The sequence below is a fragment of the Meles meles genome, chromosome 18 (genome assembly GCF_922984935.1).
Source record: "Meles meles chromosome 18, mMelMel3.1 paternal haplotype, whole genome shotgun sequence".
Classification (NCBI taxonomy): domain Eukaryota; kingdom Metazoa; phylum Chordata; class Mammalia; order Carnivora; family Mustelidae; genus Meles; species Meles meles.
The window spans coordinates 59,471,940-59,490,422 of record NC_060083.1 but is presented as its reverse complement, the minus strand read 5'-3'; the positions used below and the strand labels follow the sequence as shown (position 1 = coordinate 59,490,422).

The 18,483-nt window shown below is 50.9% G+C and overlaps 1 protein-coding gene across 3 annotated transcripts in view; it reads left to right on the top strand.

Annotated features, from left to right (window-relative positions):
- Positions 1-683: 683 nt before the first annotated feature.
- RNF157 (ring finger protein 157) overlaps positions 684-18,483 on the top strand; it is a 96,704-nt gene continuing 78,904 nt past the window's right edge. Inside the window, exon 1 of one of the 3 annotated variants that reach the window (XM_045985608.1) lies at positions 684-1,101. In XM_045985608.1, the coding sequence (XP_045841564.1) occupies positions 1,089-1,101 (13 nt within the window). In that variant the 5' untranslated portion in view covers positions 684-1,088. Of the gene's footprint in view, positions 1,102-14,734; positions 14,993-18,483 lie in introns of those variants that run through there. The other 2 variants (XM_045985609.1, XM_045985607.1) reach the window with 2 other exon arrangements.

Here is an 18,483-nt window from a genome sequence, read left to right as displayed (position 1 = left end):
TGGAGAGTCAAGTACGGCTTGCAGCCCTTCCCTTCCAGTAATTGCAAGGTGAAAACAAAAGTAAGCAGACGGCAGCATGTACTGCCAGGGAGCTCAGGCCACAAGCAGCCCTAGAACAAGGAAGTACTGTCATTGCGGGGCTCCAGTTTTCACAAGTACATACTGGCAAGCATGCCACGACCATGAGTAGAAGGATTTACCTGGGCAGAGGCCTTTCAGCCCGCAGGAGCCCTTGGGTCTGAATTAAGAACTTCTCCAGGAAGAGAAGCGTCCTGAAAACACCAAAATTGCCAATCCTTTTTTCCTACCCCTCCCCCACCCAGCTATCAAGGCAGTTTATTCTGAAAGGTTCTTTAATGTTTACTGTTTGCAGGTACCAGTATCACAGCTGTGGGCTCCTGGGCAAGGCAAGGGGGACCGAGCCCCCAAGCCGGAGGGACTCTGGCTCTGTGGGTGTAAGGTCACTCTGGGCAGCAAGAGGGAGAGCAACAGACCTCTGTCTCTGATCCGTGGCTGTGAGAGGTGGAAATGCTCTGTCAATAGTTTGGCTTCTGAGAATCTGGTTGGAGAGGAATGAGGGTAGGGCTTCCCTTTCTCAGGCCAGTTAACACGGGAGTGTCCCGTCCTGGGAGCACAGGGAGGACGAATGAGGTCATGTTTGTAGAGGGCTTTGAGCTGCGGGGATGAAAGCAACTCTCCCAGTGCGAGGTATTATTAACCAAATGTATCATTATTTTAATCTGAGAGGACAATGTGCGGCAGGTAAAACGGCAATAAAAACATGCCCATTAATAACAAGTCAAACAGTAGTAGCCTCAGAAGGAAGAAAATCCTCATTCCGTCAATGGTCTGAGCCACGGAGCAAGCCAAGATCTGGAAGAGAGACGCTCTCACCAGTGTTTCCTCGGGCGGCTCCCAAGGATGTTGTGAATGGAAGGCGGGGAGTGGGTGCTGAGACCGGGGACAGCAGCCAGAATCACGGCAAACCACCTCCACCTACCAAGCACTCCCTGTGAGCCACGCTCCTTTCTAGGAGGTCAGTGTCAACGAACTCATTTCGTCTTCACAACAATCCAGAGTCCCGTGTCATGTACCAGGCAGGTAAGGCACACGGGAGGGTAGGAGCCTCCTCAAGGTCACAGTAGTTAAGAGGTGGTATGGGCTGGGGTCTAGTTCCAGGACCTCGCGGTTACCCCCTACCACATGCCTCCTTCCTTCCTGCTGGAGGAGTCGCCTTGTCCACACAAGGGCTGTCAAGGGCACTGGGATTTCCACTGGGGGCAGTTGAACATGAGTGAGCCCCCCTTGGGGGAAAAGGGGCACCAGCTCTCTTGGTATCTTCGTATTTCTTATTTCCATATTGCTTCAAGTTGCCAGGACAAAGGGACAGGTGACCAGGAGAAGCAGAAAGAAGTTGGGAGAAGGCGAGGGAGGGTGGGAAGGATGCCGGTGCCAGGATGAGAAGGCAGCATGAAGGCCCACCGGGCAGCTGGCTGAGGCTGGAGGGCCGGCCCAGGAAGGGGGGCTCAGGGGCTGACCGGTGGGACGGCTCCCTTTCCCTGTCTCGGACTTCCGATGCTAGGGCTCGCTTTTGTGTGCCTCGTGCTACCACTTTTCAGCAAAAATTGATGCTATTTCTACTGTATAGAGTGGGTTAGGAAGACCTTGTCACTAATTTTTTTTTCCTCGTCTTTCTCCTTAAAGAGGATGGGGGCTGGCACAGCAGTGCTCTCTCTACTCCAGGCAAATCCCGGTTCTCCTCCACGATAACTGAGGATAACTGAGATTTACGTCTATTGAGAATGCACTATGAACCCAACTCTGTTTTAAATCCTTTGTTTGAACTACCTTATTTAATAAGGTAATTACTTTATTTAACAACCCAGTGAGGTGTTGTTAGGCGATAGGGACTGTGCCTATCCCCAATTAGCAAGTGAGAAAAGCAGGGTCAGAGAGGGTAAGTGACTTGCTCAAGGTCACTCAGCTCGGGGTGGAACTGAGTGAGCTCTGGGCTCTGCTGCTTGTGTTTGCCCCCCAAGCTGGTGCTCTTAAATATCAGAATCTAGTTTCTGTCCCTGCCTGCCCCCTGGCATCCACCTTTTCTGCTCCCTCGGTGTTACCAAAGAAAGAAAAGCCAGTCTGGGTTGTTGGAAGTAGCAGAAAGGTCAAAGCCATTCCTCAAGGGATGAGTTCATGCTGGTTTACACCAGATTACATTTTCACCAAATGTCCCAAGTTCCCCAAGGGACAAAGGCCATACCACGCCCAGCATCATTAACGGCATTTCCTAAAAGCAGCGAGGGTGGCCTGCACCGCACTCCCTGTCCCGCGCCAGCCCTGCGATAAGGCGGCCCCGCCTTCCGTTGCCAGGTGTATCTCAGGGTAGGTGAGTCTCCGGCAACCTTTCCAAGGGACACAGGAGACTCGGTTTTTGCCAAGGCGGAGAGAAAGGCAGGGTAGAGAGACAACTTTCTAAGGAAGGGTCTTCTTCTGAGGGGCCTTCGATTGTCCGCTTGGACTTGGGCTCCCAGCACTTTCTCTCGACGGTCTACGAGTTGGCGGGCATGGGGCTGGGCCTCTGTAACCACACCCTTTCGTTCAAAACAGAGCAGGTCCATGGCTGTGGCAGCTGCTGGCTTCAAGTTTTATGACAACCTTCTTACCTGAGCCACTTTTTTTTTTTTAAAGATTTTATTTATTTATTTGACAGACAGAGATCACAAGTAGGCAGAGGCAGGCAGAGAGAGAGGAAAGCAGGCTCCCTGCTGAGCAGAGAACCCCATGTGGGGCTCGATCCCAGGACCCCGGGATCATGACCCGAGCCGAAGGCAGAGGCTTTAACCCACTGAGCCACCCAGGCACCCCCTGACCCACTTTTTTTTTTTTTTTGAGAAATATATCACACCCCAAGCGTTTGTGTATAACCTACGCACGGTTTGAGGAATGATGAACGATCACCCATGTACCCAACACAGAACCCAAGATATCCAAGATTATCCAAGATTGGATATCTTGGATATCCAAGATATCCAAGATCGAAAACTCTCACATGAGCCTCCCCAAAAGCACACCCTCCTTTCCCCCCAGACCGTAATCCTCAAATTTGCATTCATCATTCCCTCACTTTTCTTTGTCATTTACTTTTGTACGTATGTATCTCCAAACAAGGCACTGTGGGAGCGACAGATTGATTCATTGTGGACGTGATTCGCCCTTCTCCCTTCCGTGCCTCTCCCATTAACTCTGCTGGGTGAGCTCTGTGCTCCCCACCCCTTACCAACATGGGTCTCTCACAAACAGGGCTGGCTCTCTTGTTCTCTTTTCCATGACCCCAGACAGCAACTTTGATCTGAACTAATAATCATAGGTGGTAGAGGAGATAAGAAGGCTCCTTGGGGTGCCTGGGTGGCTCAGTGGGTTAAGCCTCTGCCTTCAACTCAGGTCATGATCTCAGGGTCCTGGGATTGAGTCCCACATCAGGCTCTCTGCTCAGCGGGGAGCCGGCTTCCCTTCCTCTCTCTCTGCCTGCCTCTCTGCCTACTTGTGATCTCTGTCTGTCAAATAAATAAATAAACTCTTTAAAAAAAAGAAAAAAAGAAACGCTCCTTAGGGGAGGAAGAAGTGAAGCCAGGAAGGATTCAGGGAGATAGAAGGAGAATGAAAGGAATTTTCAAAGAGGGAACGGAGTGAATCAAGTCACAGAGTTACTTTGAAAGTGAGTTCATAGCAAGGAGGATTCAAGGGATCTATAGGGATACCGCCTGGGGTGATGCTTAGCTTGGATAGGCAAGGGTTAGAGTGGACCTACTCCTGGCAGTGGGGTGGGAGGGGGTGGTTAGTATCCTTCCCTTTATTTCCAAAAAATGGCACTTGCTTTCTCAAGGTAGTACAGAGACTGTTCAAATTAATCATGTCGGGGCGCCTGGGTGGCTCAGTGGTTAAACCTCTGCCTTTGGCTGGGGTCATGGTCTCAGGGTCCTGGGATCGAGCCCCGCATTGGGCTCCCTTTTTTTCAGTGGAGAGCCTGCTTCTCCCTCTCCCCCTGCTTGTGCTCTCTCTCTCTCTCTCTCACTCACTCACACTCTTTGTCAAATAAATAAATAAAAGTCTTTTTTAAAAAATTAGTCAGGTCAGGCTGAGCTATGTTCCGGCAAGTACAATCCTGAAGTCTTACTTCTCAGCAATACAAAGTTTGCCGCCGTTTGGTCACTCTTAAGAACTGCCCTCTGGGCAACGACTTGATGACCCAGACTGTGCAAGTTTCTACAGTCCTGAAGTTCCCAGTTGGTAAACTCTAGCCCTGGGGCGGGAGGGTGGGGGTGATGGGTGGGGGTGGGGGGTTGAGGGGGGGGCCCGCTGCCTGTTTGCCTGTTTTTATAAATAAAGTTTTATTGGAACAGTCATCCTTACTTGTTCATGTATTATCTATGACTGCTCTTGTACTACGGCACAGCTGAATAATTGCAGTATGGATCTCAAAGCCGGAAGGGTTTCCTATCTGTCCTTTAAGCTATGTGGAACCTTCCAGCAGCCAATGACAGTGCTGGACAGTCGAGCCTTGGGAATTAGGTGTTTTAGCCCGAAAGTAACACACCTCTGTTCGTGGTTCCTTGTCCTTAAGAATCACGTGGCCCATGGGGTGCCTGGGTGGCTCAGTGGGTTAAAGCCTCTGCCTTTCGCTCGGGTCATGATCCCAGGGTCCTGGGATCGAGCCCCGCGTCGGGCTCTCTGCTTGGCGGGGAGCCTGCTTCCTCCTCTCTCTCTCTCTATGCCTGCCTCTCTCCCTACTTGTGATCTCTGCCTGTCAAATAAATAAATAAAATCTTTAAAAAAAAAAAAAAAAGAATCATGTGGCCTCTCCTAACCCGGGGGGAAGTGAGAAATAGAGGAGACCAGGGTACTGACGATTACACGGACCATCTAAACCACTGCCCTGTGGCTCTTCCCCAGACACGGGGCTGTCGGGCAGTGAGGATGAGGCTATTTTCACCTGCTTATCTCTAAATCCCAGAGGTGCAGGGGGAATTTGCATGGCGTAGGATTCAGCAGACTGGAGGGCAAAGCTGAAGCTGAAGAGTCTGGAGTTTCTTTTCTTTTCTTTTCTTTTTTTTTTTTAATTTATTTATTTGACAGACAGACATCACAAGTAGGCAGAGAGGCAGGCAGAGAGAGAGGAGGAAGCAGGCTCCCTGCTGAGCAGAGAGCCCGATGCGGGGCTCGATCCCAGGACCCTGGGATCATGACCTGAGCCGAAGGCAGAAGCTTTAACCCGCTGAGCCACCCGGGTGCCCCGAGTCTGGAGTTTCTGATGAGTTTCCGCTTGAAGTTTCAGGAATGTTCAGGAACACAGGAAGTCAGGGCAAGTCCTGGAAGAGATGTGTTTGGTTAAAATAAAGTCCTTGATCTTTTTTTGCAAGTTTAGCAGTGATAGGTGTCCTTTTCCTCTAGGAACACAGGGCACCTTGGGGTGAACGTTAGACATATGCTATTTCCTGACCCGAAAAGCCCAAGCCACACGGATCATTTCTTGGACCAAGCATGGGAGCTGTAAATAAACACGGGGCAGCATTCCGCCTAAAGAGGAAGGAAGTATTTACTGAGAACAAGAGCCCTGGGTTGTACACAACAGAGTTGGGAAACCACCAGAATGTGCCCCCACACTAGCAGCGCCCAGGCCTAGCCTGCCCCCGGGGCCCGAGAGCAGTCAGAGAAAATCCCGTGTCCTGCCCTTCGGGAGCCTCCAGACAGACCAGAGCTGCCCCACTGACCAGACTGGGTCCGGAGCCGGGCACCAGAAGGGACGGCTCCAGGAGACAGGGCGTCTGTCTACGTCCGAAGGCAGTCACCAGGCACAGGGGCCGCAGAATGTATAGGACGGTAAGGGTTTTAGGGTTTTCATCTCCCAGAGCTCTTGGAGAGAACTTCCAGGCAGAAAAGGATTTCTATAGACTAGAGGACGTAGAGCGGCAAAGGGCTGGTTGAAAAATAGTCCTAAAGGAAAAAAAAAAAAAAGGTCCTAATTCAGATAAGGAGATGCTGTGGAAGGAAGTGGGTGGGATAAGGAAGGCAGATTAAGTATGTTGGGAGGCAGAGGTGGGGCTGGAGGGAGGGCCTGGAGCGTTGCCCTTTACGACCGACACCGGGGACGGAACAGACGGAACCCCTCTGTCGGCTTGGGACCAGCAGGCCTGGCACCGGGACAAGATTCCCATGGAATCTGGTTCGAGACTGGCAGTCTGTGGGCTAGACCGGGGCTTTGGATTCAGATGAAGCTCAGGCAAGTTCCTGCTTCCTCCATCTCGCTGAGGGAGCTGGAGTTTTGCTTATCTCTTAGGGTTGTTTTAAAGATTCAGGGAGATCATCCATTCACAAGTGCTTGGATGGAGTGATTGCGCAAAATCTTTATTCTTGAGGTGCTTGGGTGGCTCGGTCGGTGGAGCGACAAAGTCTTGATTCCAGGTCAGGTCCTGATTTGGCAGGTGGGGGTGGGGTGGTCCTGAGGCTCGGTGCTCAGCGGGGAGTCAGCTTGAAACTGGATCCCTGGGGCGCCTGGGCGGCTCAGTGGGTTAACCCTCTGCCTTCGGCTCAGGTCATGATCTCGGGGTCCTGGGATCGAGTCCCACATCGGGCTCTCTGCTCGGCAGGGAGCCTGCTTCCCTCTCTCCCTCTCTCTGCCTGCCTCTCTGCCTACTTGTGATCTCTGTCAAATAAATAAATAAAATCTTTAAAAAAAAAAAAAAAGAAACTGGATCCCTGATCCCTCTCCTCCCGCCTCTGTCCCTTGTCCTCCCCCCACATACATGTGAGTGTGTGCACGAGCACTCTCTCCCAAAGAAATAAATAAAAATCTTTAAAACAAAACTAAAATGATTCTTCTTTGGAGCACCTGACTGGCTCAATCAGTACGGCAAGCGACTCTTGATCTCCGGGTTTTGAGTTGGAGCCCCACATTGGGTGTAGAGATTCCTTAAAAAAAAAAAAAAAAATTTTTAAAAAAATGATCAGGGGCGCCTGGATGGCTCAGTTGGTTAAGCGTCTGCCTTAGACATGAGTCGTGATCCTGGGGTCCTAGGACCAAGACCGGCATCAGGCTCCTTGCCTCTCCCTCTGCTACTCTCTCCCTCCTTCCCTCTCTCTCTCTCTCTCTGTCAAAAAAATAAATAAAATCTGAAAATAAAATAAAATAATATGGGAAACAATGTACCCAGTCCTTTGGTTGGGGGTGGTGCATTCAAAGAAACCTAAGACCAAGTTGGCGGTAAACTGGCTCAGGGCGTGGGCAAAGCCCTGATGGGCAGCATTTGATGGTTTCTGTGCTTTAAATAGTCTCATTGTGGCCAATTTCAAGCTACCAACAGTTTAACAACTGGTTGGCAAAATTCCTGAACAATCAGCTCGAGAGAACAGGCCCCAACCCAATGAGCTTTCTTTCTAGTTAGCAGGCGGCAGGTGAGTGCAAAGTTAACAGTAGCAACTCACAGATACACCCCCGGCCCCCATCCACAGAGGACTGATGCAGATCTTAGGAGCTAAGGAGCCATTTGGGGGTGGCCATCCGTTTGAGTGCAGGGACTGAAGCTATTGCATTTGAGGGAGGATTTCTATACCTTGTCTAATCGAACGTTCAGACAGCACTTTGCTATTCTCATGTCATTTATAGAGGAGGAAAGTAGGGCTCAGGGAGATGCAAGGACGTTCCCAGGGCACACAGACAGTAACGGAAGAGCTGGGTTTTGAACCTTGTCCTACATGTAAGTATCAGATGAGTTATACAGAAAATTATTCATGCACTGGGACTTCTACGAACGAAGAATCAGCGGTGGGCCAGGGTTCTCAGAGGGGGCTTCATGGAGGAGGTGGGATTTCATCTAGGGGGGGGATTCATCTCTGCACACAGGAGTGGCACCCATAGAAAGGTTTTCCATGAACAAACACATGAACAGGAATGATAGATGCTTTCGGGGTACAAGTAGGTTATATGGGAAGCAGAGGGAAGAAATACCTCAGGGGTAAAACACTTGTCTTGCTTAAGGTCACAGGGAGCCACGGAAGGTATATGGGCAAAGGAGTAGCATACCAGGAAAGTTAACCCAAGAGTGATTTTTATTTTTTATTTTTTAAAGGGTTTTATCTATACATCTGAGAGAGAACCGGGGTGGGGCCAAGGGAGAGGGAGAGGCAGACTCCCTGCTGAGCAGGGAGCTGGACCTGGGGCTTGATCCCAGGACCCTGAGATCATGACCCAAGCTGAAGGCAGACACATAACCCACTGAGCCACCAGGTGACTCCTCCCCCTACCCCCCACAAGTGATTTTTAGAAGGAGGACCAAGAAGCAGGAAGACCAGAGAGGAAGCTAATGAAATTGCCAGACTTCTATTCATACATAGATTTCATCTTGGAATATAAAAGATAACAGTATATAACTAAGCAATATAATAATACTAAGCAATATTATGCACCAATATAATGGTGCATTAAAAAAATCTAGGGCTTCCAACAGTACCGTGAGAACCACAACAGTAGGTAGTATCTGTTTATTACTCTGGAGGCTCAACGCAGAGTCTTTGAAGTGCCCTAATGAGGATGATTATCATGTAAGTAAACAAGGAATTAGCTCAGGAATAAACATGTCGTTGTAAATGAAGTCACTGAATCCTGGGCCTGGGGTGGGCTTTAGCCCATACTCAGGCTTTAGCAGAAACACACCATTAGTGTGTATAGGGCACTTTTAACCCACTTGGTAAGAATCTGATCTGACCTTCCGTGGCTGCTCTCGCTCCCGCTCCCCTCTTCTCATCTGCGCTTTGGTTCCTGTGCCTGCAAGGAGTGAGGTGACGATCTGATCTCAGCTCCAGGTTCCGAGGAGTAGAGGGGGAAGCAGCGCTGAGAGAAGCTCAGGGTTTTCTTATTCCTACTTGAGCATGGGTGTGGACAACATCCCTGTAACCCGGTTTATCGTCCACGGCATCTGCACGGTTTGCACTGGGTTTGAGCTTTCCCCTTAGATTGATTTGTCCTCTTACACTGGCCCTACCACAGCCTACCCCCAAATAAAAAGAAACCAAACCAGCAGTGCAGGTTTCCCCTAGCAAGACCCAGCGCATGGGGCCTGGGGTCCCTGATTTCTGAGCCATGCTGCTATTTGTACGCCTTGGGCCAGTCCCTTGCCCTCCCCTGGCTGCAGCTGCCTCACCGGTCAGGTGAAGGGGTGGGACTAGATGACCTTTAGGCTTCTTGCAGATCTAATGCTCCAGCCAGGACACGCATGGCCAAGAAACTCTAGGAGAAGAACAAGAATTCGTTCTCACTTTCTTCCTTTGCATAGTTGATCATTGGTTAAAGAGGGGTACAGGGCTGTCGCCACGCTGCCTCTCTCACACTCTGGTTTCTCCAGGTCACCAGAGACAGAGGCTGGGCTTTTCGCCTGCTGGTGTGTTTACCCGAGAAGGGCAGAAGGGGCAGCCGAGTGGATACTGGGCTGAAATGTTAGTGGTGTGTTCTTTTCACTGACTTCATTGCACAGAATGTGCAGCCCCAGGTGGGGCTGAGCCCAAAACCAAAAGCAGGGCTGGGCAGATTAAGGCAGAAGTGAGCCTACTGAAACAAGCTAACAGGGTCTGGTACTTGATAGAACGATCTGGAAGTCAACTGAAATCGGGGCTCTGGGTGGCTCAGTCCGTGAAGCATCTGCCTTCAGCTCAGGTCATGATCCCGGGGTCCTGGCCCCAAGCCCCTCATTGGGTTCCCTGCTCTGCGGGGAGCCTGCTTGACTCCTCCCTCTCTCTCAAATAAAAAAAAATCTGTAATGGACCTAAACTAAAATAAAGTGTAAAGGAACGGACTCTTCTAATTTCTTTAAACTAGTGCTTGAATAGGACTCACTTTCAGGTCCCTCATTTCTGCAGATGCCAGATGCCCAGACAATGGGGCGAAAACGAGGGAGAGGCTGTTGGGGCGCCTGCCTGGCCGTGAGCATGAGCGCCCCCTGAAGCCAATGCACCCTAGCACCTCACTCTCCTCAGCCTGGGCTCAGCCACGCAGGGCATTGCAAGCGTGGTCTTTCATTTTGGTCTTAAATGGAAAAGTAGATTAAGAAGCTAGAGACCCAGCTGAAGTTTGCAGCCGTTTGAACAGTTCTCCTTTGTTAGCGGCACACAGCTGAGGAGGAAATTAACAATGAGGAATTCACATTTGGCAAGAAGCAAAATATGAAAGCCTGATTGCTGGCTTCCTAATGGGCAAGGTTATTTTCCTCAACGGAGAGCGTTAGGTTGCTCGAGGATCCATCTGCAGGGTCCCAACGCATTTGGGATCAGACCCCTCTGTCTGTTGGCGTCAGCCTCGTCCACGGATCTGGAATAGGATGTGAAATTCTCTTCGGGTCGTTTTAGCTTTAATCCACGGAAGCCACGGCCCAAGGACTGAAAGAGGGATCAGGAGCCGTGTGTTGCTGATTGGACCCTGTCTTTTGGAGAGACCCTGCATTCACTTAGAACAGCCAGAGATACAATCTTCCTATCACACTATCAGGGACGGAAGGGCCAAGGCAACAGCAAAGAAGGGGCCTGTCTTAGCCCCAGCCCTTTTGGGTCCCAGGCATCCTCCCCTTCCCCTGCTGTCTTGGGAATGCTGAGCTCCCCTCAGATCTGCATCTGTCAGCTTTTCACCTGCAGGCTCTCTCTCCTTCCTGTTACAGCGGTCTGTGAGGATCGCTCAAATGAGTGCATGTGTCACGAAGGTGCAAAATGCACGTCTGAGCTGAAATCAGGACACGCCAACGGACACAACTGAAAGCTCGAAGGGACGAGCTGACCTCAAAATTGCTCCTCCCTGTGCTTCTCCCCCTGCCCCCCGCCGCTTCTCCCGTTCTCCCTTAGACCCAAGGTTGAGAAGAGCTTGGGACCTGATAAAACGTGCGGCTCTTCCCTCCCAGCCTTGAGTGGAGGCTTAGAGGAAACCTGTGAGACCCTTAAACACCGAGTTCTCTGCAGAGATTCTCGCCAGGGCTGCCGGTGGAGCATGCAAATGGAGAGGACGCTGTGAGGCTATTTACACAAAGGATGCCTCGTATTTGCATGTTATTTCCTCCCGCACGCGGTGCCACCCCGCACCAGACCATATATTCAAGTTAAAAGCATTTTTATGGCTCTCTTGATGGCAATCACTTCTGGATCTTTCCTTTGTCTGTGCCGTCTTCTCCCTCGGGCCCTCTCCCTGGCCCAGATCTCTGGTGAGGAAGCCAAGTGGCGCCAGGGAAGGATCAGAGAGGAACGCAGGACTGGCCCCCCAGAGGTGGCTCCTCCAAAGCTTGGTTGCCTATCTCTTCTTTGACCTGGGCACCGGCTGAAACTCTCTTTTCCCAAACAACACTATGTGATCACATTGTAGAAAGTGGGACTTGAACTCCATTCCCAGAAAGTCTCTTTGAGCTACAATTTTCTCCAAACTATCCCCTATGTCTTTCTCTTCTGCCTCATGGGCCTAGATGGCTGGTTATCACTTCTTTTTGGTTTTTTTTTTAATTAATTAAAAAGAATTTTTTGGGGGGAGTAGATGCCACAACCAAATGGGGCTTGAAGTCATAACTCTGAGATCAAGAGTTGCATGCTCTACCAACTAAGCCAGGCAGACACCTCTACTGTTTCTCTTTAATTAATTAATCAAGCAATCAATTAATTTTTCCTTTTATTTCTTTTAAATATTATTTATTTATTTGAGATAGAGGGAGAGGAAGCACGAGTGGGGGGGTGCAGATGGAGAGGGAGAAACAGGCTCCCTGCTGAGTAATGAGACAGATGCGGGGCTCTATCCCAGGACCCTGGGATCATGACCTGGGCCCAATGCAGACGTTTGAAGGACTGAGCCACCCAGGCATCCCTAAAGATAAATTCTTTTTTTTTTTTTTAAATATTTATTTATTTATTTATTCGACAGAGATCACAAGTAGTCAGAGAGGCAGGCTGAGACAGAGAGGGGAAGCAGGCTTCCCGACAAGCAGAGAGCCCGATGTGGGACTTGATCCCAGGACCCTGAGATCATGACCTGAACTGAAGGCAGAGGCTTTAACCCACTGAGTCACCCAGGCGCCCCTAATGATAAATTCTTTTTTTTTTTTTTAAAGATTTTATTTATTTATTTGACAGAGAGAGATCACAAGTAGGCAGAGGCAGGCAGAGAGAGAGAGAAGGAAGCAGGCTCCCTGCTGAGCAGAGAGCCCGATGCGGGACTCGATCCCAGGACCCTGAGATCATGACCTGAGCCGAAGGCAGAGGCTTTAACCCACTGAGCCACCCAGGCGCCCCTAAAGATAAATTCTTAATAAAATAAAATAACCCGGCCCTCACTGCCTGTTATGAAGAAGCAATGAGTGAATCAAGGCTCAGTTAAAAAGAAATAATAGGAAAAGTGGTACCTGGGAGGCTCAGTTGGGGAGTAGTCTCCTTTTGGCTCAGGTCATGATGGGGGGGGGTCCTGGGATCCCTGTTCAGTGGGGATCCTGCTTCTCCCTCTGCCTGCTGCTCCCCCTGCTTGTGCCCTCTCTCTCTCTGACGAGTAAATAAATAAATTTTTTAAACGATTTTATTTATTTATTTCACAGAGAGATCACAAGTAGGTAGAGAGGCAGATAGAGAGGGGGATGCAGGCTCCCAGATGAGCAGAGAGCCCAACGCAGGGCTCGATCCTAGGACCCTGAGATTATGACCTGAGTCAAAGGCAGAGGTTTAACCCACTGATCCACCCAGGCGCCCCTAAATAAATAAAATCTTAAAAAACAAAAAGAATTTATCTTTAAGTAATCTCTACACCAGACATGGGGCTTGAACTCAGAAGCCCTGAGTCACATGCTCTTTGGATGAATGCTTTAATATGTAAAAGTGTTCCAAATAGGGCCTAGCAGAGAGAGTGGTCAATAAATGTCCACTGATATTATTGTGCGATGCTTTGTTTTCTTCTCCTATCCTAGGCGTTGGATTCCTGACTCATTCGTGGGAGGAGGAAACAAGTTACAGACTTGCACAGTGTTATCTAAGATGAGAAATGAACCTGTTTCCCAGCCTCAAAGCAGACTGAGTTGGGACCAGACAGATCCTCGCAAACAACAGAACTGAGCTGCCCTATCGAACCACATCCCTGCTGGGCTCTGACTGAGACCCTCAGGTCCCGAGGAACCCATAAAGAGCATGATGCAGGATGTTGAGGGCAGGAAGAACAAAGGTCTCTGAAGGAGCCCAGGATGATAAGGCAACATTTTACTCTGCAATGTGCTGAAGGCCTTTGCTATTCTAGATTCTTCATGACTGGTAGTTTACTTTATTGTTCCTAGAAGGTAGGACCTGCATGTGGGGAAAGGAGTATCAAGAAGGACATCAGTTCCTTCCCAGAGATATGTCTGGAAGCCTTCTAGTGATTAGGGCCAGGGGCTGGAGGGAGGGCTCTGAACTCTGCCGGGTGCTGGGGAGATGGCTGCCCACCAGCTTGTCTGGGTCAGGGACTTGACATGTATCTGAAGCCGTTCTTAATCAGTCAATATAAAACAGCAATGTGTCCTGCCATCCTGGGGTCTAGGGAGAAAACCAAGGCAACTGGGCTTCCCTACCTTTAGCGGCAGGTCTGTTGGGTGCTATTGAAAAGACGGCAATGAACACTGCAAAATATAATCAGGAAAAAGCTAGACTCTGTAAAAAGGCTTTGTGAACCTAATCAAGGGAACTGAACACGCCACAGACTGTATTTCAAACATTGTGAAAAGTTGTTGAAGTCATGTTCTAGCAGTTGAAATTTCTGCTGAGCAGTCCACCCTCTCAGAAAAAAAACCACCAGACCCACAAATAAAATAAATGGTTTAAAATACAGGTGTCTATAATTAAGCTTTAGAATGGCGCCTTCTGCCCGTCCAAGCCTCCCACTGTCTCGTGTGTTTTCATCAAGAGGGGCCCCGTGTTCTGCCTGACCCTGTTCGCGTTCCCCTGCGCTGACTTTCCGCACGCAGGCCTCCGAAGTTTCCAAAAGATGCAGTCAGAGGTTGGATGTCTTGATCTTATCTTGGGCTGATGCGCTCCAGACTTCAGAGTTACAGGAGCCGCCTCAGGGACCAAAAACAGGGTGCGTGGATAGAGCTCGGCGCTCGGAAAGGAGCTACGTGAGAGGCATGGCGACATCTTCCTAGCGCGGGTCACCAGCCTTGGGTCATCTCCCCGACCCCTGGGAGATGGGATCAGCAGGGTACTTTGGGGCAGAGGCGCTGGGGGCGAGAGAGACGCGGACGCCACGCGGTTCTCTGCTCGCAACGCACTCGCACCTCCACGGCTGGGGGCCGGGACTGGGGGCCGGGGTTGGGGGCGCCCCTCTGCGGGCTCCTGACGCCCGCTCGCGGATGCCGGGGCGGAGCTGGAGCAGCCTTCCCTCCGCGGGACAGCCGCGCACCGCCTTCGGGGATCTGGCAGAATGGCGACAGGCTCCGGGATGGACTGTCGTCCGACCCGCAGTCCGCAGAACCTCTGCCCGCGCTGGGAGCCTCGAGCCCCCAGCCGGCTCCCCGCGCCGGGACCGCCGCCGCTCCCGCCGCATCCCGCCGCCCATTGGCTGGCGCGTCGCCGACGCCCCGCCCCGTCCCGCCATTGGCCGCGGCCGCCCCGGGCCCCGCGCGCGAGCGGTCGCTGACATCACGCGGCCTGAGGCGGCGGCGGCGGCGGCGGCGGCGCCCCCGGCCCCAGCCCGCAGCCCCCCTCGGCAGAGGCGCCGCCGCGGGGCCCGGCGGAGGATGGTGCGCGGCGCGCCGGGGGCTCCCCGCCGCCAGAGCCGCAGCGCCAAGGCGGAGCCGGCCGCGGCGGGCCGCCGACCCCCGCACCGCGAGCCGGGCGAGCGGCCGCGGTGAGGCGCGAGGGCGGCGCGGGCGCAGCGCCATGGGGGCCCTGACCAGCCGGCAGCACGCGGGCGTGGAGGAGGTGGACATCCCGTCCAATTCCGTGTACCGCTACCCGCCCAAGTCCGGTGAGGGCCGGCGGGCCGGGCGCGCCCCGGGGCCGGGGGCGGGAGGTCTGCGGGCCGGTGCAGAGGGGCCCTTGGCGGGGTGGCCGCGGTGGCCTGCCGGCCGGGTCGCCCCAGGACGCGAAGGGGCCTGCAGGCCGTGCGCCCGGCGACAGAGACGCGTGCGGGGGGACTGCGGCTCCCGAGGGGCGGGGTGCCCGCGGCCCCGGCGGGGCCCTTGTCCGCGCCCGCTGCGCCCCGACCCCTCGGGAGCTGGAGGCTCCGGGAAGCGGGTCCGGCATCTGGCACGGGCGCCTGTGCTGGGTGGGGGGCGGGGGGCGGCCGGGGACCGGCCGGGGACCGCGCGTCCAGGCCTCTGGAAAGGGAGGCAGGGGTGCAGGTTGGAAGTAGGTTTGGGCGAAGCTTCCGTTGCCTGCTGCAGGCTGGAGGCCCAGAATGCGTTTGCAGGGCTGCGCTTTTCCAGAGGCTGTCACCAGCCGAAAGAAGTGTTTAACAGCAGTGCTTGGGAATCTGAGTAGCAGACTGCGCCGGGTGTCCCTTTGCCAGAGTAGCGGCAGACCCGGTTTTTGGACTGGGGATAGCCTGGGGACAGGGCACAGCTCTTTAAAATGTAGTGAAGTGTTCCGTTTGTTTCCAGAATCATTAAAAAGGTACGTGTGTCCAGCCTCTGGGTTGTGGCATAACCATGGGAGGTGGAGGAGGATTTGACAGCGAAGTAGAGAGGATCAGGAGTGGATTGAGCACCGGCCAAGTCCGGACTGCTGGTGCCTGACCCAAGTCTATGCTCTTTATTTTTCATTGCTTTTCTCCAGACTTCTGGGGGACTGGCGGCTACGATCTCTTTGGCCTAGGACCTGAGAAGGATGTGGGTGATCTTGGAGAGGTGTCAGAATTGGAGCCTTAGAATAAAGACATGCTAATGAGATGAGCTGTTTTCCCAGCAGTGTGTCCGGTCTGTGCCAGGTGGAAGCAGGGACCAGACAGTGGACCTGCACCCCGCAGACTGTCTGCGAGAGCTGTGTTTCCCCATGCTTTTGTGCCAAAGCATGAGATGAATAGGATTAAGAGCTGTTTAAAAACAAACTGGGATAAAGCTGCCGATCTTTAGCGTTTTAATACAACTCGAGCTGATGATGACTATATGTAGCCAATGCCCCAAAAAACATGCACTTTGCTTTCTAATAGACAAAAATATGCACAGGATTTGTGGGTGGTTCCCCCCCCTCGAAATCACTTAGCTTTTATCGATCAGAATATGGAAGCATGTTTTGCTGAGCTTAGAGATTTTGGTGGAGTTCGGAGTCTGGGAAGAGGATTCACCCTCCCTTCACGTGTGGGAATTAGCCTAGGTAAATCTCAAGAAGGCTGTTTCCCAAAGGACAGTAATACAAGTATGAGTCTTGGATGATGATCATAAAATGATCAAAAGGCCAAACTCAAACTTTTCTTAACCAACACACTCAGAGCTGGCAGTCCGAAATAATTCTCTTCACTCCATCCGTGCTTTAAAAGCGTTAACTGGTTCTGAGTAATTTCTTATTGGAAGTTATGTAAATGAGAAGTCTTTACAGCAAGGGGACCACATTATTTATGTTGACGATAAAGCAGAAAAAATAAGAATCGGGCACCTGGGTGGCTCAGTTGGTTAGGTGTCTGCCTTCCTCTAAGGTCATGATTGGGCTCCCTGCTGGACAGGGAGTCTGCTTCTCCCTCTCCCTCTTCCACCCACCCCCCACGCCCACTGGTTTTCTCTCTCTCTCTCTCAAACAAATAAATAAAATCTTTTTTAAAAAAGTAAGAATCAGAAGATCCAGGTGCCAGTCAGCAAACCTTTGTGTACTTGAGAATTTCCATGAACTTGTGTACGCTGTCGTCTGGAGGCGTCTCCCACCCTTCCTCTGATCTTGAAATTGACCTTTTTGTAGGATGGTAGCGTTGCAGACCTGAAAGGAACCTTTGAGAGAATTTGGCCCCAGCTCCGCTCATCCCACCAGTAAGGAAATGGAAGTCCAGAGAAACAGATTAGGATGGCCAGGGTCACCCAGTTCGTGCTCTTCTCTCTAAGCCATCAGCCTCTGCCTTTCACAAGGACTTGGACTTGTGACGATTTGTGGAAAGGAGGCTGTTCCGCGTCAAGATGGAGAGAAACTCAAAGGCCTGTCCTTGCCGAGGAATCAGACTGGGCTGATTTTGAGAGGTCGTCCTATCTCCAGCACTGATAGAACAAAGCAGATAGCGCAGTCTGCTTTCTTCAGGGGACTCTGTCCCTGTTGTGATGGCCAAAGGGCCCAGCACAGGTGCTTTCCTCCTTTTGTATTTTTACATTTCTGATGCTCATTGAGCTGGAAATATTTAGAAATTACTGAGAACAGTAGATTTCATGTTGAAACTTAGGTTTCTTTCTTTCTTTTTTTTAGAGATGGGTGGAAATAAAATAGCCTAAATCATTTACGGTTATTTTGGGGGAGGCGCCTGGGTCGCTCAGTCGGTTACTTGTCTTGATCTCAGGGTCATGAGTTCAAGCCCCGCGTTGGGCTCCACGCTGGGTGTGGAGCCTACTTTTAAAAAAATGATTTAGTTTTTCAATAAGTAATGTAAGTTACATGATTCAAAGTTTTTTAAATTTTTAAAAATTTTATCTATTTATTTTGAGAGAGAGTGTGAGTGGTGGCAGGGGGGATAGAGGGAGAGGAAGAATCCCCAGTAAACTCTGAGGCGGGACTCGTTCCCATGACCTCGAGATCGTGACCTGAGCCAAAATCAAGAATTGGACGCTTAACTGACTGAATGACCCAGGCACCCCCATGTTTCAAAGTTTAATAGAATGAACAGCCATACAGTGAAAATCTCGTTCTCACTCCATGTTTCATCTACCCAGTTTCTTCCCATATACCTCCCATCCCTGTGTAACCACTTTTGGTTTCTTTAGAATTCTTCTAGAGTTTTCTTGTGCAGTAACAAGCACAACTTGCTATTTAAACTGTTCTGCATCTTTTTTCTACTCTTTAAAAAAGATTTTACATTTTAAAATAATCTCTATGCCCAACTCACAACTCTGGGATCAAGAGTCACATGCTGTACTGACTAAACCAGACAAGCATCCCTTTTTTTCACCATTTTTAGAGATTTTGGAGATCTTTTTATATTATTTCCATATTAGAGAGTATCTTTGTTTTTTTTTTTTTTTTAAAGATTTTGTTTATTTATTTGACAGAGACCATGAGAGAGTGGGAACACAAGCAGGGGGAGTGGGAGAGGGAGAAGCAGGCTTCCTGCCTAGCAGAGAGCCCGTTGCAGGGCTTGATCCTAGGACCCCCGGATAATGATCCAAGCCGAAGGCAGATGCTTAATGACGGAGCCACCCAGGCACTTGGAGAGTATCTTTGTTCTTAACAGCTGTATACTACTCCTTTGTATTCTAATGCCCTGTTTTGACATAGTCCTCTTCTTCTTCTTCTTTTTAGATATTTTATTTTATTTATTTTTTTTAAGAT